Source organism: Myotis myotis, unplaced genomic scaffold (genome assembly GCF_014108235.1).
Source record: "Myotis myotis isolate mMyoMyo1 unplaced genomic scaffold, mMyoMyo1.p scaffold_m19_p_3, whole genome shotgun sequence".
Taxonomy (NCBI): domain Eukaryota; kingdom Metazoa; phylum Chordata; class Mammalia; order Chiroptera; family Vespertilionidae; genus Myotis; species Myotis myotis.
In genome coordinates this window covers 151,803,439-151,830,816 of record NW_023416335.1, presented here as the reverse complement: position 1 = coordinate 151,830,816, position 27,378 = coordinate 151,803,439, and the positions used below count along the sequence as shown (strand labels likewise).

The 27,378-nt window shown below is 42.4% G+C and overlaps 1 protein-coding gene across 3 annotated transcripts in view; it reads left to right on the top strand.

Moving 5' to 3' along the window:
* Positions 1-23,208, top strand: part of SRGAP1 (SLIT-ROBO Rho GTPase activating protein 1) — a 277,626-nt gene extending 254,418 nt beyond the window's left edge. For 2 of the 3 annotated variants that reach the window (XM_036299100.1, XM_036299101.1), the window contains exons 17-22: positions 2,330-2,554; positions 5,578-5,657; positions 12,838-13,018; positions 14,447-14,581; positions 14,714-15,053; positions 18,058-23,208. In XM_036299100.1, the coding sequence (XP_036154993.1) occupies positions 2,330-2,554; positions 5,578-5,657; positions 12,838-13,018; positions 14,447-14,581; positions 14,714-15,053; positions 18,058-18,435 (1,339 nt within the window). In that variant the 3' untranslated portion in view covers positions 18,436-23,208. Of the gene's footprint in view, positions 1-2,329; positions 2,555-3,995; positions 4,920-5,577; positions 5,658-12,837; positions 13,019-14,446; positions 14,582-14,713; positions 15,054-18,057 lie in introns of those variants that run through there. The other variant, XM_036299103.1, reaches the window with a different exon arrangement.
* Positions 23,209-27,378: the final 4,170 nt, after the last annotated feature.

Genomic DNA, 27,378 nt, shown 5'->3' with positions numbered 1-27,378 from the left:
TCTTAAAAATCACTGCATTATTTTCAAAGAGGATTTTACTCTTTTAATTTAAGCAACTTGATTTTTAGTGTGCTACTTCCTGCTACCTGGGCTCCATTATAAGAACATCTTCCCCAAGTAGTATGGAAGAATCCTCTTGTTATTCAATGTTTCAGTTGAGCAATTAGAAACAAAGAAATCCAGGGGGCCGGGGGGGGGGGGGGGGGGGCGGGGGTGACTTGGGGAATTGCCTTCTCATTCTGGCACGGGTTCTCCCTTCTTAAAACTGGGAAATTTCCTTTTCTCTGTTTCACTGGAGGTTTTAAGTTCTCACAAGCCATGGGGGTTTTTTACAACCCTGTTGACTATTTCTGAAATCATACCCATTCAGGTTGAGCCTAGAAACCAAGTATCACGCAATAGGGAAATACTGACAGGGAACCATACAGAATGGAACTAAAACAGCCACCAGTGACAATAGGAACCCATTTGTACAGGAGTCACCTCTAGAAATAAGCAGTATCTAGAGGGATGGGTATAGACTATGTTTAGGTTAAATAGATGCCATAAATTTTTACCTTTAAATAGGCCTACTCAGTCTATCACACCTGAAACTAGTATAATATCGTGTGTAAACTGTAACTGAAAATTTTTAAAAACGTTTTTAATATTAGGCCTAATATTAGTCGCCAGGCAGTTGTAAATCTGGAGGCTTGCGTTTTCGCCTTTAATTGCATGTGCTCCGATGAATATGGAGTGTTCTGCGTTCTGGCTGATCCTTTCCGTGCGGTCCTGACCAAATTCTTCTGATGCACCTGAACCAATAAACCACAACAGACTAGGAAAGTAGGCTGTGAATCAAGGAAGTTCTCAAAACCTGAATCTGATTCACGTATCTCAACAGAATGGCGCATGTGCCCTGAGTCAGGCAGCCGGCGTTGCTTGCAGCATTTCTGTCCCTGCGCCTGCCTTCCTGCAGAGACAAGGCCGAGCCTCTCGGGTGGGATTCTAGGGCCAGGAATTTTGAAAAGAGAAGCTACCTATTCTTTTTAAATTGTAAAATCAAAACATGGAAAAATAACGTTTTTATGTCAAGTTTTTGCTTTTCAAGCCAGCACTGAATTAAAGACCCAGGACGATTCACTGTGGCCCTCCCCACTGAGCTTCAGTGTGTCTTTGGAAAATTAGATGATTCTTACTCTGACTCTCACTTCTCCTTCCGGCATCCATTTTCAAGACGATCTGTAATATGACCGTGGCTGTTATTGTGAAAAAAAAACTTTCTTTTTTTAAGATTGTATGTTGGAGAAATGGCAGAAGGGAAAGACATATGTTAGCTGTGGAAATTATGCTTTTGTGTTTCCTACTTGCTAGGCTATCTTATTTCCAAAAGAGGGTAAAGTATCATGTCATGTGGTTGCTCCGTTTCTTTGTGTCTATCACCGTCTCACAAAGGTAGTTGAGTATCTTCTTTCTCCTTCCATTTGTCATCTGTTCACCTGGATTTTACATTTCCTTTCAATATCGACATTTTATACACTGAGAGATAGCATCTCTAGGCTCTCTCTGGAACAGTCAGTACCTTGCTCATGTGGTAGAGGCGCAGCAATAAAGAGCTGGCTTATTTGGGGTCATCTGTGGAAAAATAGCTTACAGATATCCGTTGGATGAAATTTAGAAATTAATGCTAGACAACCAGAAGCCTCCCCAAAGTTTGTAGTTTCCCCAGCTTTAAGTGGAATGAGAGAATTGAGGATTCTTTTCCCCTTTTCTTCATCCGGTGTTGGTAGTCCTACCCAAAAGCAAATGATAGGGGTGGAGTTGTTTGCTTTCTTTCAGTGGTTACAGAGAAGTAGGTGCTTTGTTTTCCTCAGGGCTTTCCTCAAGATTTATAGGAGAAAACTGAAAGCTGAGATGTTTTTGAGTAGTGGGAGGACAATTTAAGAAATATCCATAAAGCTTTATGGAGATTGCTACTGACCTTCCCAGATTTACGTGAGCAGCATTTACAGCCTGACCACAGTGTTTGCAAATGGAACTCACTTACTGGATTCCAGTTTCCGTTGGAGAAGACTCCCTTGTGGCTTTGAAAAATGCCACTTAACTAAGGGGACTTCTATTCCCCTTTCAGTTTCTATCTAGTTGAAGGGATATAAGTCACTCTACTTTCTTTAGCGTTTGCTGAGCCAACTTAAATTAGGATGGAATATCATTTTCATCTAATAATAAAAACCAAAGAAAATATTTTAGATTCCTATTTTCTGAATATGGAATATCTTATTAAACACTCATCTTCTCCCCCCGCCCTCCCCTTGTTCTTTTATAACTCCTTCCTTGCTTCCTTTCCAAGTCTTTCACAATACAGTGATGAGAACATGATGGACCCTTATAACCTGGCCATTTGCTTTGGCCCAACATTGATGCCCGTCCCAGAAATACAGGATCAAGTGTCCTGCCAGGCTCATGTGAATGAAATTGTCAAAACCATCATCATCCACCATGAGACTATTTTCCCGGATGCGAAAGAGCTGGACGGCCCTGTTTATGAGAAATGTATGGCTGGAGACGACTACTGGTAAGTTAAAAAATGTTGAGTCCTTCTTCCCCTGGAAAAATTATAGAAGAATAGGAATCAACTTTTTAAGAAAAAGAATTGACCATAAGTTGCCAGTGCTTCCAACTAACAGAAAAGAAGCAGCAGTAGGAATACTTGAGATAAATTAGAATGCTAAGACCCATGGCAACCCTGGCTTCTTATTATAGAACGTCTTCCCTTTTCCCCAAGGATGACATCTTTTTAGATATATCCACCCTATCGTGGCTTTTGTGGAGAATAATGGTTTTGATATTATATAGAACTATATTAATTTTTACTAGTACATCAAGATTGAATCTGATTGAATTGACAGATTTTATTTTCATTCTGAAATAGTTTTAATTTTATATAAAGTGGTTTCAAAATTCTCATTTTTAAAAGGAGCTTTATCAACCAAATGTTTTTTAATTCTTACTTATTTTTTTAATATATTTTTATTGACTTTAGAGAGAGAGGAAGGAAGAGGGAGAGAGAGAAACATTGATGTGAGAGCGAAACATCAATCAGTTGCTTCCCGTACACACCCAACCAGGGGCCAGACCCGCAACCTGGTCATGTTCCCGGACCAAGAATCAAACCAGCAACCTTTTGGTGCACAGGATGACATCCAACCAACTGAGCCACACTGGCCAGGGCCATTCTTACTTATTTTTATTTTTATTCTTATTAATATTATCCTAACTAGTTGTGGTAGTGGTTATTTTGAGCAAATTATTTACATTAATATATTGTTGGGATAACAATTTTTTCATTTTACTTGAGTTTATTGGGGTGACATTGGTTATTAAAAATCTATAGGTTTCACCCTAACCGGTTTGGCTCAGTGGATAGAGCGTTGGCCTGCGGATTCAAGGGTCCCAGGTTCGATTCTGGTCAAGGGCATGTACCTTGGTTGCGGGCACATCCCCAGTAGGGGGTGTGCAGGAGGCAGCTGACCGATGTTTCTCTCTCATCAATGTTTCTAACTCTCTATCCCTCTCCCTTCCTCTCTGTAAAAAATCAATAAAATATATTTTTAAAAAATCTATAGGTTTCAAGCTTACAATTCTATCATGCATTATCTATATATTGTATTGTATATTTACCACCCGAAGTCAAATCTCCTTTCATCACCATTTAATCCTCCCTATACACTCTTCTACCTTCCCCTACCCCTCTTTCCCTCTGGTAATACCCATGCTGTTGGGATAACAGTGTTTTAATATGGCAGTATAGACACCTTTCAGTGAAGCAGTAAAAATGAGGGAGATATAGCCAATTGAATAATACCAGTGGTAGAACACCCTAAATGGTTTATGTTCACAATTTGATATATGAGCCCCAGCTTCTAGGAGATTGTATATGATCAATAAAAGTAGCTTGATTCCTTGAGCAGCCCCCACAGCTCCTCAGGGCATATGATCTCTCTTATTCCTCACAGTCACTCTACCAAGTAAGTTAAGAGAGACCAAGGAGCCTGTCCAATGACTGGCAGTAACTGGAGACAGCCCACTGGAGACAGGTCTGTCTGATTACAAACCCGCATGAGTCCTCCCCCTTAACAGCTGCCTCCCAGCCTCACTCGGAAACTGCCCTGCACAGCTCACATGCAGGAATGGCCAGAAATAGACGTGTTTGAGCCTTCATTCTCAACCCTCCTCAAGACTCTTTGTTTCCCTTTGCCTTCCCAGGGACTAAGTAGAAATAGAATAAGTAGCTGAAAGATCTTAAGTAACTAAAGGTACACTTATTTTTTACTTAAACCACAATGTGATCTCAAACCACAGTGTGGTCATATGCCTTAAGAAAACTGAGAGTTGATTCTTTCCAGAAGTACTGCTTTCTAAATTAACCGCAAAGGATGACCCATGCCAGTTCTATAGTATATCCAGCAATTTTACACATGACAGTCAACTCAAAAATATTTACTTTACCCTGCACTTAACTATGTGCAAGGTACTGACTGAGCTCGGCGCTGAGAAGATGAATGGATAAGCATGTGGATGTCTGATCAGGATTATTTGATGCTCTGTACTTTTTGTGGTTGCTACCTTTTTACAGAGTAAATCCCCATAATAAAGAGTCTTGCGGCAATAACATGCGCGTATGTTCTTCTCCGTACATAGTGTTCTCTATGGGTATTGCTCATTCTAAACAGAAAGTCAATAATACAGCAATTCCCCTTGTTACCCAACACCAGCAGTATAAATGGGCTTTTGCAGCAAAGTCAGGTTTGTATCTGTGTCCAGTGCTTATTTCATTTATCAGCATGCATTTGAGAAGAGGTGGTGGTACTGTTAAAGGGTGAGTTTTTTGTTGGTTTGTTTGTTTGTTTGTTTGTTTAATTGATTTCAGAGAGGAAGGGAGAGGGAGAGACAAAAATAGAAACATCAATGATGAGAGAGAATCACTGATCGGCTGCCTCCCACACACCCCACACTGGGGATCGAGCCAGCAACCTGGGCATGTGCCCTGACCAGGAATTGAACCGCGACCTCCTGGTTCATAGGTTGACTCTCAACCATTGAGCCACGCCAGCCGAGCAAGGGTGAGTTTTTGAAAGGATAAAATCATAACTCTCACACAAACATACAATGAACATCTGTGAAGAAAAGATGGAAAAATACTACAATTGATTCAAAGCAGAAATCAAAGAGCCATTTATTAATATGTGGTAAGGAATGCTGAAATGAATTTGCAAAAACTGGTGCATTCACAGGGCACATATTCCACGAGAACTCAACAAATTTTCACTTCTGTGGATAAGAGTTAGTTGTAGGGCTGCAAGTTCCCTACAAGTTAGCTTTATCTTTGCAGAGTTGTAAAACAACCTTTGTGTCCCAGCAAAGGGACGCACACTGCCCAGGGGCCAGATCGTCCCTGGAGGCTCCAGCATTCCACTGAGCGGCTGTCCAGGAACTCTGGCCATTCCAAGCCTTATATGCTTCCTTACAGTAGCAATTGCTCATTTTTGAAATTCTTTCCACTTTGGCTTCACATGAATTTCTATTTCCGCTCCACAGCGACAGCCCCTACAGCGAGCACGGTACGTTGGAGGAAGTGGATCAGGATGCTGGTACTGAGACCCACACCAGTGAGGACGGTATGCTATAAAACTAGTCTTATATCCTTTTCAAGAACTGCTCATATTAAGAATTCAGGAGAAACAAAACAATATTTATAAAATAGGTGTAGAGTATGAAGAATAACGTTACAGTGAACATGCATGGAACCACCAAGTTTAAGAAAAAAGGCATCATTACATTTGTGCTCCCCTAATCCCATTGCCATCCTCACCCCCAAGGGTAACCTCTATATGTCTGTGTGTTTAAATGGTTTGTTGTGTCATTTTCTATTTTATGGAACTTCCTATAAATGGAATCATACTGTACATTTTTCCCATTTTTTTTTTCTACTCAGTAATATGTTCCAGAGATTCATCCACATTGTTACATATAGTTATAACCATTTAATTGACTGCTGTATAATATTTCATTGTATTTATATATGTTGTTATTGATGAGTATATGGGGTGTTATCTTTTTTGCCATTAAAAATAGTGCTGCGATGAATATTTTGAGTATGCATCCCACTGCAAATGTACAGGAGTTTCTCTAGGATGTACACATCTAGGAATATTAGTAAGCTTGTGAAAATGGTTGTAATGGTGTACACTTCCCCCAGCAGTGTATCAGCCTTTCAGTTGTGTGTATATTCATTAACTCTTGATTTTATCAACTATTGTCATCTTTGCCCATATTGTCTGTGGGGCGCGGTTACGGTGTTTTGGCCAGGTTCAAGCCTCGGACTAATGAAAGGACAGGGTCCTCTCATTGCCACGTGCAAGTCCCAGCTGGAGGGCAGGGCCCTCCCAGCACAATCATAGCCAACGGCTGTGGTTGTAAGCTTGAACCTGTGGTCCAAACACGTAGCCCCACGTGCCTTGTGATAGAGTTCAGGTGCATGTCATTGAGTGAGGCTGAAACTCAGGAGAATGCTGTAAACAACGTGATCACGCCCCTACTTTGCCTCGTGCATCTGCTATAAAGTAAAGACACAGCTTGTGGGCGCTGTCCGTTGTCTCCTCATCAGGGAGGCAGCCTGTGGGCGCTGTCCGTTGTCTCCTCATCAGGGAGGCAGCGCGTCCCACCAAGACCCAGCTTTCATTGTCAGTCTTTCCTTAATCCTTTCTCCACCCCCACTCGGGATCACCCTTGGTCATGCTGGCGTGGCACAATTGTCAGTGTGAAATTGTATCTCATTGTGATGTAATTTGCATTTCTCTGGTTTGCTAATGATGTTTTAAACTACAGTCTGTTAATAGAAAATTGGGGGTATAGGGAGGCCAGCAGATGAGGAGATGATTGCCATTGAAGATACGTTGTTTCTCACAGCTCCCATGAGGAAAGAGCACAGCACCCTTGGGTGGCCACAGCATCAAGTGCCAGGGTCTGTCATGAGGCAGGAGAGGGAGCAACTGGGCAGGAGCCTTTGCTTCGGTTTCCACTGGAACAGGAGAGGCTAGATAAGCAGGTTGGAACAATTTCCGCAGGCTGGGGGCATAGACTGCTATCTCTCCTTGTACCTGGCCCTGAGGTGATTAGGGCAGGGGGGTTGGGGCGGGTGGTGGCCCAGAGTGTGAGAATCCTAGAGAGGAGCTGGTTGGGGTGGGCTGTGGATGGGGTGGATTGTATTGGGAAGGCACACTCCAGGTGTAGGAATCGGCTGACCTGGGAAGGACAGTCCCTCCAGGGCCAACAAGGCCCAGATGTCTGAATACAGAAAGTAAAAAACATGGTTAATACAGATATACTCAATTTTATATGTTTAGATTTCTTTTTGTGTGAAATTCCTATCAAATCTTTTGCGCATTAAGACCCTTTTGTCCACTATTAGTTTCTCTGGGCTTTTAAAATTTATTTAGTTTGGTTTAGCTTTGGTATTTTCCTTATTTGTGAGAGTTCCTTATTTGTAAGAGTTCGTTATGGATCTGGATCAGGTCTTTTCCTGGGTGTATATTTTACAAATATCTTCTGCTCTGTAGCTTGTCTTTCATGTGCTTATTATATCTTTTGCTAAAGAGAGGGTCTTAATTTTAAAGGAGTTAGAGGTTCTTTTCACGTTGTGTCTCCTTTAGGAATATCCTTCTGCACCTGAGGTAATGAAGAGAACTCTCCTATATTCTCTTTTAAATCTTTTCAGGTTTTGTTTTTCACAAAAGTTTAAATTAACCAGGCAGGGAAAATGCCCTCAGGACAGACTCTGACTCACATTTTCTAGTGTTCTGTTTACTTCACTGGATTCCCACTTTCATTGAGTGTTTGGTCTCTTGTATTCCTTAGTATTATGATGGCTCCAATGCCATCTCAAAGTTTTTTGTGTGTGTTTTTTTTTATCCAACATTTGTTTTTAAATATATTTTTGTTGATTTCAGAGAGGAAGGGAGAGGGAGAGAGATGGAAACATAAATGATGAGAGAGAATCATAGATCAGTTGCCTCCTGCACACCCCCTTACTGGCGAACGGGCCCGCAACCCAGGCAGGTACCCTGACCTGGAATCGAACCAGTGGCCTCCTAGTTCATAGGTGGATGCTCAACCATTGAGCCATTCGGGCCAGGCTCAATACAACATTTTTTAGCTGACTTCAACAAGAGGGTAATCAAGATGTCTAGTGTGTCTACCCTCTGCTATAAAAGGAAAGTTTCTTTGTGTTTTTAAAAGTAGGATGAGTTGGCATTTTCAGAGCTTAAGTTAGAAGATATTCTTTCAAGTGAGAGCTGTGATGTTGCTTTTGAAAGCCTCTGAGCCCTACCTCTGCTACCATTTATTCTTTTGTCTTGAGTTTCTTTGTTGCTCTACATGATTCATTCCTTTTTCATTGATATTGATGACTTCTCTAAGTGTTTCCTTGCTCTCCCCTGTGGCAGGCAGGAGAAGACAAAGCCTCAGCCATCCTCTTTCAAACATCACCCTCTCCACCGTGCCATCTGCCTGTTGTTCTTACCTCTTGACTGTAAAAGAAAAGCTTTGCTGAGGGCTCTGCGTCTTAGATAACATTTTGATCATGTTCTTCTGATTTTGTTAAAGAAAAGCATTGCTTACAAAGGTCAGACATCCTTACCCACAGCCAGCCCCTAAAGTCCTGTAGCTAAATTAATTAGAGTATTGATTATCTTTTTGATTGATCAGATATTTATTTTCTTTTCTTTGTCATGGTATCACTAGAGAGCATAGCTTTTGTTTCCAAAAAGAGGCTGTCGCAGAACAAAACTGCCATCTGCAAGGGCAGTGGGTAACAGATCAAGGAAGAAAAGTGGCAGAGACAGCAAGGCCCCAACGAGAAAGTGTGATGCACTAGCATTTCTTGTAAAATTAGAAGAAATGTAAATACTTTACTGAATTTTCTTTCTCTTTGCACAAAATTATAACAATCGTGCATAAAAATGAAGCTATCATATTATTGTTGTTGTTATTGATAGGAGCAGCATTCTGCAGCCCCTGCCCCACCTTAAAGGGCCATGTTCCTCTCTCTGTGAAAGGCATGTGGTGTGTTGCCATGCCCTGAGACTGATTTGCTCTGCGATGACTAGACTAAGATGTGTATAAATAGCTTATGATTGACACTTGACTGTGAAATGACTCTCGTGGGAGCAGAAAGAGCCAAAATAATGAAATTCCTCAGAATTACTAGTTGATTAGCAGGGTTGCCAATAAATTGTACTTCTGATTCATCTGGTTATTCTTTCATAGCCTCTCCACATTTGAACTAAATAAGCAAAAACTGATGATCCTGTTGCTACTTGTTTCAAAAAATAAAAAGAGATTGTGAGCACAGAGGTCATGATTATGAAATTATAAGAAAAATATGTATATATCTATTAAATAGTCTTAAATTGCCTTTGGCCAGTGTTGGCAGTGTAGGATTGAGTGGCATTCAGGAACATTAATGGTTCTGTCCTCATTTCCCATTGACAAGCACATGGATTGTACACCGCGATATGGGCTAGTACATTTCCTTCTTTTCCTAATAAAACAAAATTTTAACACATGGGGTGTTCACGTAGAAATTTACAAATTACATGTCATGAAGTTCTTTTTAATAAGTCTTCATTCTTCCATGGATATGTTTATTTGTATCCCTACACCATGGACATGTTTATTTCTGTACCTCAGGGAGAACTGAGGTAAAAAAAATTTGATATCTGTCATCTCAGATCAACCAGCTTTTTTTCTGTATCTGCAAATTTAGAACAAACTAGAAAGCGCAGTCTTTGAATATAAAGTTACATTCCTCCTCTATGAAGCAGACTGGTAGATATTTAATAAAGCTGCTATTGACATTGTTTTAATAAAGAAAATATAATTGTAGGATGGAATACCAGAGAGTTAACATATGATCTAAAGTTATCGTCGGTTGTTAAAGGGTTAAACTGTTGTTTTTCAATTATTTTTACACCTACTTTGCTGAGAAGTATACTACATGCAGACTATAGTGCAGAATGAAGTATTATTCTCCTTAAACATTATCACTAGCAAAAAGATGGAGCACTTATTGTCTTTATTTTAAACTAGAGGTCCGATGCACGAAATTCATGCATGGGTAGGGTCCCTAGCCTGGCTGGCAATCAGGGCCGATGGGGCCTTCCTTCCCTGGCTGCCAGCTGCTGGCCGGGGCCTTTTGTCATTCTGCGCCACCCCCTGGTGGTCAGCACACATCATAGCGAGCGATCGAACTCCCGGTCTCTCAGTGGAACTCCCAAGGGGACATTTTGCATATTAGCCTTTTATATATATAGACTAGAGGCCCAGGGCACGATTAAATCGTGCATGTGTAGGGTCCCCTAGGCCTTGCCTGCCATCATGGCCACGTCCACCACCCCACAACGCCTCGCACGCTCTGCGAACGCTGCCGACACCCCATGACGCTCCGCAGACACTGCCGGCGCCCCATGCTCCGCCGGTGCTCTGCCGATGCTGGGGGAGGAGGGGAGAAGCAGGGCCTGAGAGGTGCTTCATGCACCCCATGGTGACCAGTCATTTGGTTGTTTCGGTCGTGACCCCTCTGGCCTTTTATTATGATGATGTATAGCCCAGCCAGTGTGGCTCAGTGGTTGAGTGTCAACCTATGAACCAGGAGGTCACAGTTTGATTTCCAGTCAGGGCACATGCCAGGGTTGCTGGGATGATCCCCAGTAGCAGGGTACAGGAGGCAGCCAATCAATGATTCTCTCTCATTGATGTTTCTATTTCTCTCTCCCTCTCCCTTTCTCTCTGAAATCAATAAAAATCTATTTTAAATAAATTAAATGTATAGCTGAAATTCACACAGGCCCTTCAGATAAAGCAGACCCTAAGCTTTTTCAATATGTTTATTGATTTTTATTATTTTGCTTTACCTGTCCTAGAGAGTGTTTGAGTTTATCAAGTGAGAAAGAAGCTTAGCTGGCTATCCAAGGACCTCTTAGGCAGTCATTCCATATAAGTACAACAGATATTGAAGATACTGCAATGAACTTTGGGAAAAAATACACTATTTTAAATGAGGGGTTTTTTTTCCAAGGGAAACAGAAAACAATTTCCTGAGAAAATATCTGACAGATAGGTAGGTTTTAATCTATTATCTGTGCACATATATTCTAGAGTATTTGGAAACTAATGCATACTCGGCTTTTAGCAAATGAGGTATTGCTCATAGCATGTAGTTCTCTAAGGATGTACCACCTTATTGGCCCTTTTTAGTTCTGTTTACTTTAAAAACATTTTTTATTGATTGATTTGAGAGAGACATCAATTTGTTGTCCCCCTTATTTATGCGCTCATTGGTTGGTTCTTATATGTGCCCTGACCAGGATCAAACCTGCAACCTTGGTGTATCAGGACAGTTCTCTAACCAACTGAGCTACCAGCCAGGGCTAGTGCTGTTTATTACTGAGGATGAGGTGATGTTGGGAGAGGGGAAGAAAGATCACAATAAGCCAAGTTACAAAAAGCATCTGTTATAGTTGTTTAATTTAATTTGTCTGCTTATTGGCCTTCAATATTTGTGGTCAGAAGTAGATCAGAGCTGAAATTCCTATTCTAGGCCCAGAATTCAATAAGTTTTTCAAACTTTTTATTTTGAGATTATTGTAGATTTACATGCCATTGTAAGAAATAATACAGAGAGATCCCATATACCTTTCACCCAGTGTCCTGCCACAGTAATAAATATACATAAGTATAGTATAATACCACAAACAGGAAATTGACATTGATACAATCCATTCACCATGTTCACATTTTACCAGTTTTACATGCACTCATTTGTATATGTATTTACTTGGTTCTGTACACTTTTATCACATGTATAGATTTGTGTGGCCACAATGGTAGTCAAGAAGAACAGTTCCATCCCAAGGATGCCTTGTGCTGCCCTTTACAGCCATGTCCTCCTGTCACCTCCCCCACCCCAACCTCTGGCAACCAGTAATCTAGTCTCCATCTTGATAGTATATCATTTCACGTAGGCTAAATAAATGGAATTATAAATGTCTAACCTTTTGAGATTGGCTTTTTCACTATTATTCCCTTGAATACCCTTTTATCTCTAGCAAATATAGTTTTCGAATCTGGTCTTTTACTGTCAGTACAGGACAGTCTTAAGTTATGCTTATTTCATAGGTAATAGTCACAATTTGTTACTGATACTAGAGAAAACAAAGTTGTCTTTACACTTGATGGTAGTTTGAAGATATGATAGTGCTAAAAAAGTAGATGAGGAAATTCAATGTATTCAAGTAGTATTTAATGTGGCAATTTTTGTAAACTTGATTTTTAGAAAAATAAGCACATAAAACAAATTTCCTGGTGTTGTGGGTTAGTGATGTTTACACGTTATAAGAGGGATTAATGTGTTGCAAGGGAACTCCATCAATGTCAAAATTATATTGGAGTTGTTGTGGAAGATATTACAACCCCAGGAGAGATCTTATATATCATACTGCAAAGTTTAAACTATTTTTTATTAAACTGTCATTATAGCTCTAGTAAGAGGCTGTGGGAATTAAGATCTAATGTTCAATTTTTCTTTGCCTGAAAAACTGTTGACAGCCAAAGAATGTTTTTCTGTATCTCTTTTAGCATCTCCTTTTCTCCTTCTTGATGATTTGTTTATTCCCTTGTTCTGTCTGGATATGAAAGCGGCCTTCCTTATTTCTAAGGCCTAACCTAGACCTTTCAGATAGAGTACGATGCCTTCCCAACAGCCCTGTCCCTCACCGCTTCCTGGTGTGTTCTCTGTAGAATGTGAGCCAATAGAAGCCATAGCCAAGTTTGACTACGTTGGGCGGTCTGCCAGAGAGCTGTCCTTCAAGAAGGGAGCCTCCCTGCTGCTGTATCACCGAGCGTCCGAGGACTGGTGGGAAGGCAGGCACAATGGGATCGACGGCCTGGTGCCTCACCAGTACATCGTGGTGCAGGACATGTGAGTAGTCCCAGCCTCGGTGGCCAGAGTGTTCCCCAGAGGAGACTCCAGCTTCTGCTCTTCCAGTGACCTTGGCCTTGTGGGAAAAGTGCAGGAGGGCTTGCAGAGGTAGCACTTCTGCGCTGGCAGTTCTTCCCCTGCTGGTGAGCCTCTGATAACAGAACTGCCGGGCCAGCAGGTTTTCATTTCTCAGAATCCACCGGAGGCTGGGAGCAAGGACTAGTGAGAGACGCCTTTTGAAGCCTCCAGATTCTTAGAACATGAGCAGAGAAGGACTTTTCGAGCTGAGTGACACTGCTGAATCCAGAAGCAGCAGTGCTCTTCCTTTGGTGTCTGCCTACCATTTCAATTCCAGGTTCCCAAGGGAGAAGATACTGGCCTCAAGTTTAAAAAGTATCATCTCCTGGCTTCTTTTTTATTTTTTTTTTCATTTTGCCGATGAGAAAGCTCTAATTTCAAAGTTATTTTAAAAGATGGAAAGATAGTCATATTAAGTGAAAGAAACGGGTTACAAAGTGTGATGTACAGAATAATCCTTATTTTGTGAACACGTTATTTCACAATGCAGCACCAATTTAAGAGTAGCTTTTCAAGGAAAAGGGAAATATAACACATAAAATGTATAAGGTGAATACATGAGTCGGTCTAATTTTAGAAGTGTTAAAATGTGTACCTCAGAACCCAAGAAATATTATGTGTATACTAGAGGACGACCAGTGCACGAAATTCATGCACTGATAGGGTCCCTAGTAGCTGCTAGCTGCCAGCCAGGGCCTCCCTCCCTTCCCCCAGCCACCACCTGCCAAGGCCTCCCTCCCTTCCCCTGGGCCAGCCCCACCCCCTGGTTGAACTCCTGGACAACCTCCCAGTCGAGGGGACAATTTGCATACTATGCTTTTATTATTTAGGATACAGATATAGTCATATTTATCTAAAGTATATAAGCATAAGCATCCATGTGTACAGTAAATACTATATACATACACAGGGTGGGGCAAAAGTAGGTTTACACTTGTGAGTATGCAAAATACAGTTTATTCTATTATTATTTATTAATTATATTATCTTCCATACGAACAACTATAACCTACTTTTGCCTCACCCTGTATATGCACACACTTGTAGGCATGTATCCCAGGCATTACAAAAAGTATAGAAGGATAGTTTTTAAAATTCTGACAATAGTTGTCTCTGGATGTTATTTTATATTATGGGTAATTGTTATTTGTGTATCTGAATTTTCCATTTTTTCTGCAATGAAATTGTATTATTTTTATAATGAAAAGAAAAACATTACATTAATAAGAGACTTGCATACATAACTGCCATCACTTATTTGTGTGTGTGTGTGTGTGTGTGTGTGTGTGTGTGTGTGTGTGTCCTATTCATCTAGCAAAACACCCTCACTGTTGATTCTCGTTACTTCAGGGATGATACGTTTTCAGACACTCTGAGCCAAAAAGCTGACAGCGAGGCCAGCAGTGGGCCAGTGACTGAAGACAAGTCTTCATCCAAGGACATGAACTCCCCGACAGACCGGCATTCGGATGGGTATTTAGCCAGGTGGGTGGAGCCTGGTAGTCAGGCTCCTGAACCTCCACTTCCCCTGGGGCCATGCGGAGCTACAGTGGCCTTTGCAGTATTACCCAGTGTGGTGAGCGCTCCTTTTCTCTCTTCCTCTCTGTGTATGTCTAGACAAAGAAAAAGAGGAGAGCCACCCCCTCCAGGAAGGCGTCCTGGCAGAACCAGTGATGGCCATTGTCCTCTCCACCCCCCACATGCTCTTTCCAACTCCTCAGTTGACCTGGGGTCCCCAAACCTGGCCAGCCACCCCCGGGGCCTGCTGCAGAACCGTGGCCTCAACAATGACAGTCCGGAGAGGAGGCGCCGGCCAGGCCATGGCAGCCTGACCAACATCAGCCGGCACGACTCCCTCAAGAAGATTGACAGCCCTCCTATTAGAAGGTCCACGTCATCGGGGCAATACTCAGGCTTCAATGACCACAAGCCACTGGACCCAGAGATGATCGCTCAGGTGGGATGCTTTTAGGGGAATAGTGCACGTTCAGTGCCTGGGGTGTGATGAAGGAGGTTTGCAGGGTTTACTTTTTTGTAGCCCTGTATTTTGTATAGAACCAATTAATGAAAACAGAAAAGAAATTAGTCCATTCTTTAATTTAAGGCCTCGCTGTGGGCCTCTTGACGAACCACGTGTTACTGGAAGGGCCCAAATAGATTAGGTTTATATTGATTTAAATAGTCATGGCAGAAATGTAGGACCCAGGGCATTCAAATGCATCATTGCTACATAGCCAGGAAAATTCTGCAAAGAAGAATAATGAGGAAGGACTAGCCCTCCCAGATCTGAATGCATGCTAAAGACAGTAAAACAGACAAGTTAATGGAACAGAACAGAGAGCCCAGAAACAGAAACGTTCTGGTATGGAATAAAGATAACACTTTCATCTCAAGAAGTGATGAATTAGTGAATGATGAGAAGTGACGGTTAGCTGTTTAAAGAACAGCGGGTTTGGGTACTGGCTCACTCCTGAATACATGCATGTCTTCACTTTTTCCTAATGATTAGAATTGACAAAGTCAAAGGACCTGTAAAAAAAATTAATTTGCCCTAGCTGGTCTGGCTCAGTGATAGAGCGTCAGCCTGTGGACTAAAGGGTCCTGAGTTCAATTCTGGTCAAGGGCATATGCCTGGGTTGCGGGCTTGATCCCCAATAAGGGGCATGCAGGAGGCAGCCAATCAATGATTCTCTCTCATCACTGATGTTTTTCTCTCTCTCTCTCCCTCTCCCTTCCTCTCTGAAATCAATAAAAATATTTTTTTTTAATTAATTTATTTTCCCTTAGTTCCACCATATTCCCCTCTAGTTCTTTTTGCAGCACGGCCATTAAAAAATGTGTGTGTGGCCAGTGACAAAGGAGGTGAATAGATTCAGGCTTCGCCATTTGTGTAATCTGAAGTGACTCCCAGCTATCACTGAAGCTTAAAACTAAATAGATCAAAAAAGAAAGTGAATGAGAAGTGAAGAGACAAATATGGGGACTTATTAAAGATGGATTATTTTTCATAACAAGAGCCCAAGGAAACCTGCACTGATGTAACAAATTTCCAAGATATTTTTAGTGTCCTACCTAAAAAGAATTTTGGATAGCAAATTAGATTGTATAAGGAGTTTAATGTGTTTTTAAAACAGTGAACCAATGTTAAGTGCACAACGATTTTTCAGCAAAAATCAAAAAGACTTTTGCCCTTCTTGGTTTTCTCTATTGGAAGTATTCTCTGTGCAGCGTCCTTTGAGGCCTGTTTAGAGCCAGTGGGTGACATTTGACTACAGTTCAGTACTGATTGGAAAAGCCGTAACATCACTGCTTACAATAAGCAGGTGAAAAAGGATTTGGAGAGACAGGGAATTGGGAGCTTGGGGGTGGGAAGACCAACTAAGGCCTATTTAACCCTTCTGCTTCTAGAGGCAGGAAATCCTTTCATTGCAAATCATAACAACAGAAACTCAACAGATAAACAAGGCTCTCTTCATTCTCTCTGGGGCAAATACTTGTTATAAAAACAAATCCATATGCTTAGCATCAAATGGAAGTCACATATGAAAATAATTACTTGCAAAGTGATGTCATCCTCACAAAATGGCTTCCAGCTGTGTCCTTTATTTATCTTTCCATCTCTCACCTCCAGATTTTCCCAAGAGGACAATGAAGCCTGCCATCATGATGTTCATACCAAAGGGGGGGGGGGATATATATATATATATATATATGCAAATTCTTTTATTAAACAAGTCAGTGGAATCCCTGATGAAGTTTTTGGGGGTTTTTTAGCTACAGTATCCATATGTGATCGTCATGTTTTGGTTTATTCATTCAGCAGAGCACTTACAGTGTGCTAGGTCCTGTGCTAGGCTTTATGGACACAATGTTAAATCAATAGACTGAAGGTGCTTACCATCCAGTGAGGGAGTGGAGTGTGGAAATCAGTTAGCACTGTGCGTGGCCAGAGGGTTATGCTCCAAGTGAGTGGAAGAAGAGGTCTCTCAGTCAAACCAGGGCAGTGGTCCTCCGCTCACCCTGCCTCACACAGCACTCTACCTTTTGAGAGTGTGCATATTAACAACACAGTTCAGTAAAATATATGCTCATTGTTGTGAAACAGATCTCCAGAACTTTTTCATCTTGTGAAACTGAAACTGTACACCCATTGAACAACAACTCCCCTTTGGCCCATCCCACCCAGCCCCTGGCTGCCACCAATAATAACTCAGTTATTGCCAAATATTGAGTTAGTCTTAAATTCCATGAAAAGTGTTTCCATTAGTGATGTGATTTTTCTGAAATGGTGGACAACGCTTGGTCAGTCCCAATCAAAATAGAGTGTAATATACATGATCACTTATTCCTAGAAATCTTAACACCATTAAAAAATATTTTGTGGCCCTAGCTCAGTGATCGGCAAACTCATTAGTCAACAGAGCCAAATATCAACACTACAACGATTGAAATTTCTTTTGAGAGCCAAATATTTAAAACTTAAACTATATAGATAGGTACATTGTTATTAACTTAATTAGGGTACTCCTGAGGCTTAGGAAGAGCCACACTCAAGGGGCCAAAGAACCACATGTGGCTCTTGAGCCGCAGTTTGCCAACCACTGCCCTAGCTGGTTTAGCTGAGTGGATAGAGCGTCAGTCTGCTGACTGAAGGGTCCTGGGTTTGATTCCGGTCAAGGGCACATGCCTGGGTTGCAGGCTCAATCCTCAGTAGGAGGCATGCAGGAGGCAGCCAATCAATGATTTTCTCTCATCATTGATGTTTCTATCTCTCTTTCCCTTCCTCTCTGAAATAAGTAAAAATATATATATTTTGTGTTTATATATAAGAAAGAATTGGGTTGTAGGCTCAGGTTATTATAAATGCTGGCCTGTTTGCTTGGAAGTGAAATTATGTGTTTCTATACATGAGTATTTATTATCAGTTCGTTCTCTCTCTCTTTCTAATGATGTTACAACAGGATATTGAAGAGACGATGAACACTGCTTTGAATGAACTCCGAGAACTGGAGAGACAGAGCACAGCAAAGCACGCTCCCGATGTGGTTCTGGATACCTTAGAACAAGTGAAAAACTCCCCTACCCCTGCCACTTCCACGGAATCTCTCAGCCCTTTGCACAGCGTTGCCCTCAGGAGTTCAGAGCCTCAGATTCGACGAAGCACTAGCTCCTCCAGTGACACGATGAGTACTTTCAAACCTATGGTGGCCCCCAGAATGGGCGTGCAGCTAAAGCCTCCAGCCCTAAGGCCAAAACCTGCTGTTCTTCCAAAAACAAACCCTACCATAGGACCTGCGCCTCCCTCCCAAGGTCCTACAGACAAGTCTTGCACAATGTGAAAACCACTGGGCAAGGTCATCCGGGGAGGTGATTAAAAAAAAAGAAAATGGATTAGTGACAAGTCATGATCCATAACTTTCCATAGTTTTGTGCTTAGAACTGGAGATTTTCTGGCTTTCCTCTGTTCTCGAACGTAACATCTGAGACTAGCTAAATTAACACGGGCATTTGTATTTTGTAGTTTCTTTTTTTTAATAACTGGACATATGTCATTTTAAAGACAATAGACTCACTTAGACTTACTTGAAAATTCAATGCTGCACCATTTGTAACGAAGGCAACACCACTCTGCTCTCCGCATTGTATAGCGCTTCAGGTTTAGAGCAACCTGGGTGACTCAGAACTGCCTGGGTCCCAAAGCACGAGAATCTGAGTTCCAGGCTTTGGAGTATAACCAGTGTTGGTCTGTGTCACTTGGGGTCATGGCCAAAGGGTGGTGATGGCATTGTTTGGTAGCTGACAGTGACCCCCTCTGGTTCCATGTAGGGGGACAGGGTTTGGCTCATGCTAAAGACTTTCAGGTGTCACAGTGGGATGGACATTCCCAGTGGGACCTTCAACCCACGGCCTGAATGATTGGGTGAGTGTCTCTTTCATAGTAAGTCATTTCCCTGGGTCCAGGTTAAAGACTCAGCGGAAGAGGGTAGAGCCTCTGTAGTTACTGCTTGACCTGAAACCTGGGAGAGGAGAGAGGCCGTTCTCCAGAGTTACCAGTGTGACTCCTTCCACGCGCTTGACCAGGCCCCAGAAGACTTCCAGCTCCATCCTTCACATTCACAAAGGACTAGAGCTGTCTAGTCTTCAAGACTTTCTGGTCACACTGCTCCACAAACAACTTCCAAGAGCTGTTGTTCAGTGACTGCCTGGAAAATAGTCCCAGCTCCCCTGAATCCCGGGGTTCTCCCTTCTGGAAATGGAGAAAGCAAGCAGCACAGCAGTGCTCGGTTCACCCGGCCTTCTCTTCTCCAGACCAAATGACCTTGCTTCCTTTAAACATGCTGCAGAGAACAGACGATCCTGAATCGAATCCCCACCTTTCCTCTCCTCCTGTCTCTCTGAGCCAACCTAGAACTGGCCACGGTACTGGAGTAAGCGCCGTGCTGGCCACGGTGGGAGAATTTCCTCATGGTTCCAGGATCACTTCCTCCCGATTTTATACCCTGGAACCAGGACTTTTTTTTTTTTTTTTCCTTTTCCTTTCTCATACGGTCTCTACATAATTCACATAGTCACCTAGCTCCATGAGGGGCCCTCTTTCTCTGACAATTTTTCTTTAGCCCATTTCTATGCTATAGTTCCCTCTCTCATCTTAAGAAAGTTGCTTTGAATTAATTTGCTTTTGCAAAGGTACAAATCACCACTCCCCGACCAGCAGCAACTTATATCATCCGTCAGCCTGTGAGCATTTTATCTGTTCTATCATTGAACTTACTGATGAGGAGACCTGTTGTTTTTTATGATAAGTGGATGGCCAGAACTCACCCCTCCAGACCACCATTGATTTCCTTCTAAGTGTGGTTTCAAACTGGTAGCCAATCACATGCCCACCTAAGAATTACGCAGTATGGACTTCGTCAGCCCACTGGTGACTGCATCATGCAGGAAAGAATGAGGATTTGAACTAAAATCAAGATCATGACTGATCTCTACCTCAGTTTGCCAGTCTAATCATTCTAATGCAAACAGATTAAATTAATGAGATACTTTCCTTTCAAAGTCACACTCTGGTTGCTTGCCTACAGCCTAATTTCACAATTGTTTTGAATAGTGATTTTTTTTCCGAGTATTTCCAAGAATGGTAAGCTTTTAAGCCTCTTCATTTTCAGAACCACCCATGGGGGTTTTTTTGCGGGGGGGAGGGAGGCATTTTGAAAAAGAGGCCCAGCTCAGCATCTTGTCCAACCCCTCCCCATTTCTCTTGAGTTTTTGTGGTCCTTCAGCACCCTGGACACATGGAGACAGCCAGGACCATCCTTTGAATAGCACTAACGCTTTTAAACAATCTTCCCGAACCCCCTAGGAAATTTAAACTTTCCTAAATAGTCTCCCAGTTCTTTCTGGATTCCAATTTGGTTGCTGGTTCTCTGTTGCTATCTGGGGAAACAGAAGCAAAGAATGAAGGTGGAAGCAATAGAGGAGGGAGGGGAAATGTTAATTTCTTTTAGAAATTAAAATAAAAAGGATTCTTAAAAAACATTTTCCATCTTTGGTGGAAGTGCAAGATGTTAACAAAGGGCATCAAAAGGTGTTTGGATGTATTATTTGGTAGGGGGAGGGGAGGGGCCTCTTTTATAAGCTTTAACTACAGCTTTTCAGATCTTACTCCAAGCTTCATTCTCCAGGCTTTCCCCTGGTGATCCTCCCATGTCTCCTCTCATTGTCTGCACCTGTGAGGGGTGAGGATTGCCCTTCTGCCATTGGCCGTCTGGGGTGGCAGAGGACGTGCTGCTCTGGACCCTCGGAGCTTCCGAGGCTGTACCTTCCAGGAGACGGCTCCTAATACTCTCCCATCCCTTCCTTACTCTACCTGTCTCGGTCTTTTCCCCCTAAATCTCTGCTGTCACCCTGAGGCACTTTTTTCCCCAATTCCCAGGGAAGGATGTGACTCAGAGTGAGTAAGAACTCAATAGGGACTCACCTGTCCTTACTTTGTTTAGTAAAAGCCTTCAGATTCCAGGGGTACGACACGGTGGCCACCACAACATATCCAAACTAACACCCGGGAAGCGCATTAAAAGCTTCAGCAGCGAGAGACTTTACCTGGTACACGGCCTGCCTTACAGCCTCAGGGGTAGCACACAGCGGGGAGGTGGAAGGCACAGGAATGAGGAAAGAAGAAAGGAAGTGAGTCCTGAGATGTTATGCCTGCAGTTTCAAGGATCTTAGTCCTGGTGTGCAGTTTGGGGAGGGTGTTGTTTTGATGATGGGGAAATGATGGTTCCACGAAGATTACCTGACTCCACTTACACAAGAATATGTATTCTCAGCTGATATCACTGTATGTTCATGTCCCCTCCATGGAACTCACCCAACAAGATTTACCAAGTTGGCCTTTGGTTTGGGTCAGGGTGTGGATTAGCATAGAGAGAAAGGTACTTAGTACATATTTCTAATGAGTGCTCTCAATTATTTCAACATGTTGAATGGCCCTTTGTAGAGCTCCATGTTCATGTTTAGTGTCACCGCTATTGTTCAACTGCATGTTTTCTCACATATGATCTGACTTTGGTGCCCCTTGAGCCTCCATAGAATCATTTACAACAGTGCCCCACTGCACCTACTGCAGTGAGCGTGAAAGTTATCAATGGGTATAGAGCCCTAAGGGTCAGATTGTATCGGTTCAGTTTTCTGTCTTTGTACTTTTGCCATTTCCAAAAATGGGCTTATAATTTAATCAATAAGAAGAAAGTGGGGAGAGTACTGGTCTCCTGAGTTTTGGGGAATGACATAGCCCCTGGGGTCTACAAACTGAAGAAACTTGAATCTGATCACTACAGCCTCAAATAAAAATTAAGAACCTATGGGTCCGTTGAGGGTGTAGAAGACTTCATATTTGGGGTGACACAGTAGCAAGAGGCCATGAGTGCAGGGAATGCACTTAGGACTGAGTCTTGCTCTAGTAACCCACCGCAGAGGCCCCGAGTCTTGAGCGGCTTTAAAGTGAAGGCTTTATCCATGTGTAAATAGAGCTCCTATGGAATCACCCCCTGAACTGAAAACCTGACCACCAGCTGGGCTGGGGTGTGAGGCTGGGTGCAGGGTGGTTGGCACAGCTTTGTTCAGATCAGTAAAGCAAACTGGAAATGGAGCTGTCACTCACCCTAGTATACTTTTTAAAAAATAGTCTACGCGGCATAATCGAGATGGGTACCTGTATCTTTAAATTACGTAGGGAATTTTGTATGTTTAAATAATTGTACTGGGTTCCATAATGCTTATAGAAGCTGTTTAGTAAAAGAAAATATATAAACCGTGCATTTGTGAATGCCCCCTTAGAGCATTCATCCAAGTTCAGTGTGTCGTGTGACGGTTATTATAGCTGTTTATAGTGAGTGGCTGTGTAACAGGAGAGACTGCTATTTACCTAGGGGCTCAAGGCTAGCTCCTGCCCACTTAATTAAATCAGTGTTGTCCTTTCCTGTCCATTTGATCAATTGCAGTACTGGTAGCTTCCTGCTTGTGACTGTTACCTAATTGTGTCAATGTACATCTGTAGTATGTACATGTGAAAGTGCCTTTCTATTTTAGGAGTTTTAGCCTGGCTCTTTACTGTTGCCCCGGCCTCCTCCCCCTCTTCTCCCCCTCCACCTCAATTTTTACTGCCTACTTGAGTGTTGAAACTTCCTCCACCCTCTCCCAGCTCCTCCATCCCCACCTTCCTGTGCCTCGAGAGCTCAGTATTGTCCCCTCTTGCATCCTTGTCATCAGACTCTCATTTTCCTTGTGACTGTGCCTTCCCCACAGTAACTGTCCCTGCGCCCTCCCTTCCCACCCTTCCTTCACACCCTGCCACTTGCCACCGACACCCTCCTGTTTGCCTTTGCTCTCTGTGCTGCCTCTTATCATTACATTCCCTTGGCTCTGAGGTGAAAATGAAGGGGGATGCTTTTACAGGTCTGGGAGAAAAAAATCTGTTTTGTTGTTCTGTTGTGACAATGCACTTTTATGTATAGTACTGTACATTTTGGCATGTACCATTCCAGGCTTCTGTATACAGTCAGGTCTGTTCTTCACGGTGTATCTTTATAATAAATAAGATAGTTCTGGCTGCCTTTGTCTGCTTCTGATTTGGTGTGATTCTCCGTGGTGTTTTCCTATTTTTTTTTCCCTAATCACTGTTCACTCCCCAGAGAGCTGAGTTGCATTAAATAATGTGAAACTACTTTTTTTTTAAGTTATCTCTTTTCATTTTTGTTTGTGAATTTGAAATGAGGCTTTATGCACAGACCATGACCGTGAGGCCAGGTTTTCAGAGTAACAGTCGGAGGGACTCCTGTGTAGATAGGGGAAGGGGGTGGGGGGGGGCTTCATGCAGAGGTTGAGAGAGCGCAGTCCTAAGCACTCACCAGCTTGAAGTCTTTTCTTTCAAGCTTTTTTTTTATGTGCTGATTTTATTTTTTTTATTCCTTATTTTCTTTCCTAGCATTTATACCCTCCTCCATCTCCACACTGTTGTCCTTGAGTTCTCTGTCTTTATTTTTTCTTTTTTGCTCAATCCCTCCAGCCCCCTTGAAATCTTTTTTTTAAGGACCCTGGCATAGTAAACCTTGTCAAGCTGATCTTTAGTTTCATTTGAATAAATTGAAATGCAATCCTTAGGTATAGAATATGTTTAGAATTCCCCCATGTGTTGATATTAGTACTTTTTTTCTCAAACTAAAAAAAAAAAAAAAAAAAAATCAAAAAAGCTAATTCTTGGAGGACTTAGCAATACATCATAAATGGTTTTATAAAACTGTATCAGCAATGTGCTGGACTGAATATTGATAAGAGATATGGAGTAAAAAATAACATGTAATTAAGGGGCAGGGGGAAACTTCATTGATGTTAAAATACATACAGAAAAGTACACAAATCATTGGTACAACAGTTTTCACAAAGTAAAACAGTAATATATCTACCACCTAGATCAAGAAATAACATATTATCAGCATCCCAGAAGCTAGGCTTGTGCCTCTCCCACGTTCATCAATATCCTGATGAATAACAGGTTGGGTTTCCCCTGTCACAGTGGTTCTCAACCTTCCTAATGCCGCAACTCCTCATGTTGTAGTGACCCCCAATTTCATTGTTACAAATTGAGCATAATTAAAGCATAGTGATTAATCACAGAACAATATGTAATTATATATGTGCTTTCCAATGGTCTTAGGCGACCCCTGTGAAAGGGTCGTTCGACCCCCAAAGGGGTCGTGACCCACAGGTTGAGAACCGCTGCCCTATCATTATAACTTTCTTTTTTTTATTGATTGATTTGAAAAAGAGAGAAAGAGAGAGAAATTTATTTGTTGTTCCACTTATTTATGCATTCAGTGATTGATTCTTGTATGTGTCCTGACTGGGGATGGAACCAGCAACCTTGGTGTTATTGGAAGGATGCTCTACCCAACTGAGCTAGCTGGCAAGGGCCTCATTATAACCTGTTATAAATAGACTCACAGTATGTTGATATGTGTCAGCTTCTTTTGTTGAAATTTATGTCTGAGAATAGTCCATATGATATATAACAATAGGGGTTTTTTTTTCCACTTTCACTGCTATGTAGAATTCTATTACAGTAGCACACTTATTTTAGTACTAGAGGCCCAGTGCACAAAATTTGTGCACAGTGGGGATCGGGCCTAAACCCGCAGTGGGACATCCCTCTCACAATCCTGGACTGCTGGCTCCTAATCACTCACCTGCCTGCCTGCCTGGTTGCCCCCAACTGCCCCCCCTGCCAGCCTGGTTGCCCCTCATGCCCCCCCTCACTGGCCTGGTCACCCCACGCAGCCTGCTGTTCAGTCGTTTGGTCGTCCTCACTAACCCCACTGTGGGGCTGAGGGGACTGGGCGCCGCCATCTTGTGGCTGTGGATGCTGCCATCTTTTGAGGGCGTGACAGTCAATTAGCATATTCCCTCCTTATTGGCTGTGGGTGCTGCCATCTTTGAGGGTATGGCAGTCAATTAGCATGTTCCCTCCTTATTGGCTGTGGGTGCCATCATCTTTGAGGGCGGGGCAGTCAATTAGCATATTCCCTCCTTATTGGCTATGGGTGCCGCCATCTTTTGTGATGGTGTGAGGGTCAATTAGCATATTCCCTCTTTATTAGATAGGATTCCTGATTAAACTTTGGGTATGGTGTGCAAAAATCTTTAAATGTGAACAAGTGAATGAACAAAAAGTAAAGTAAAACCTACCTCTTAAAGGACCTGTTTCCCCAAAACATGATGGAATGACTTTGAACTAAGCCATTGACTGGAAGGCCTACCTGAAAGCAGGCAGGATCAGGAAGATGGATTTCGAGGCTGCCACACAGGAGCAAATGCCCAAATCATATAGGATTGTTCCCAGAAAGATTCCACTGCCCTGCACCTCCCTCACTACCATCCTCAAGTCTGAGAGCCTCCGCCGTCCAAGTGCACCTACATCCCTCCCTCCTGAATCAGAGTCCATGGGCGTGTGTCTGCCTGTCAACTCCCACTGTTCTTATGCCAGCCAACCCTGGAAGAATATGAGGAAGGCAGGGAAAAGGAATTTTCTGCCTTCTACCTTGGGTACTTGGGACTCCTGCAGTGGAAAATTCCCCAAGCTTGATCTAAAGTCCCAAAAAGGTCCTGGGAACCAAAACCCAGCACATTCCATCCCACAGGCCATATATCCCCATTTGGGTTTTGAAAAATATGGTCAATGTATCTTTGGGAAATAATCATGGTGAGGTTTATCATTCTCCAGTAGCCTTTTTATCTCTTTCTACAAAGTAGATAGAAATGTGCCTTCTGCAATAATAAAAATAAACAGCCAGACCCGGCCAGTGTGGCTCAGTGATTGAGCATCAACCTATGAACCAGGAGGTCATGGTTCAATTCCCGGTCAGGGCACATGTCCAGGTTTCGGGCTCGATCCCCAGTGGGGGAGTGTGCAGGAGGCAGCAGATCAATGATTCTCTCTCATCATTGATGTTCCTATCTCTCTCTTCCTCTCCCTCTCTGAAATCAATAAAAATTTATTTAAAAAAAGAAACAGCCAGTTTATCAAGTTTAGTTTTTCACATGAGTTGCTGGAGAGCTGGGACTTGGCTGAATATCAAGGGATGTATGTGTGTGTGTGTGTGTGTGTGTGTGTGTGTGTGTGTGTGTATGTGTGTGCCTGATATTACCTCTCTTATTCCCTTTAACATATGGGTTTATGTCTTTTTTTATGCCCTTTATTGTCATTTAGAGAGCTATTGGGAGGCAGCAGAGAGGTAAATGTCTGTCTTCAAATCACCACCTTTAAACTTTAAAGTTCCTCCTTTAGCCTCCTAACAAAAACCTTTCTGGATAAATCAGCCAGAGTTGGTTTCTGTTGCTTGCAACTGAAAGACCTAACTGGTGCACACACTGAGAGAATTTTCTTCCCAATACAGGTGTCCCCCACTTTCCAAAAGCTTATGTTACACCACTTCAGTTTTATGAAAGACCTACATTAGTACCTATTTTTGCTAACTGAGAGTAACCTGAAGAGGATTTTCACTTTTAACAGAAAAGGTGGAAAGCAAAAATAGCATTTGTTTTGCAGTGAGCTGTTATAGAGGTACCGTGTACCTGGAGGGGCAGTGACAGGGGCCCCGCCAACCTTCCTCCTGGCAGTCCACTCAGCATCTCAGCATTAAACTTTGTATCTGTGCTTTATCTCAATTTACTTTGTGTGGCCTAAAGCAAGAAGTGTCCCAAAATATCAGAAAGGCCTTATAGAGCTAAAAAGGGAGTAATCTTGGTGTAAAACTGGATGTAGTCAGCCTTTTGACTGTGGTACACAAAATAAAAATGTACGCATTGGGTTTTGTGTCTGGGAATTCTCAAAAAAACTTCCATATGAATTAATGGCAATTGCTTCTTTATGCCATTTTGGCTTATAGAAGGTTTTATGGAAACTCTACTTTCAGATAGTAAGGGAAGCTTATAAAGCTAAAACAGTTGTTCTTGAGGGTAGAGTGCATAGAACCCTAAATGTTAAAAAGGTAAGCTCTAGTCCAGGCCAAGCTATTTCACCAGGAAGAATTCCCCAAATTCTGCAGCCCACAACAGCTGGGAAACGGCACCTTTCTCCTCAGAGGGCTGTGAGCATGCCATTTGCTACCTCCAGAGAAGGTGGCTTAGGAAAGACACAGTCAAAACTTATTCTTGCTTTATTTGGTTTAATCACTTTAGCATTTGGGAGTAAAACAGTGGGAGAAAGTTATTTCATTTTATCTTGGAGG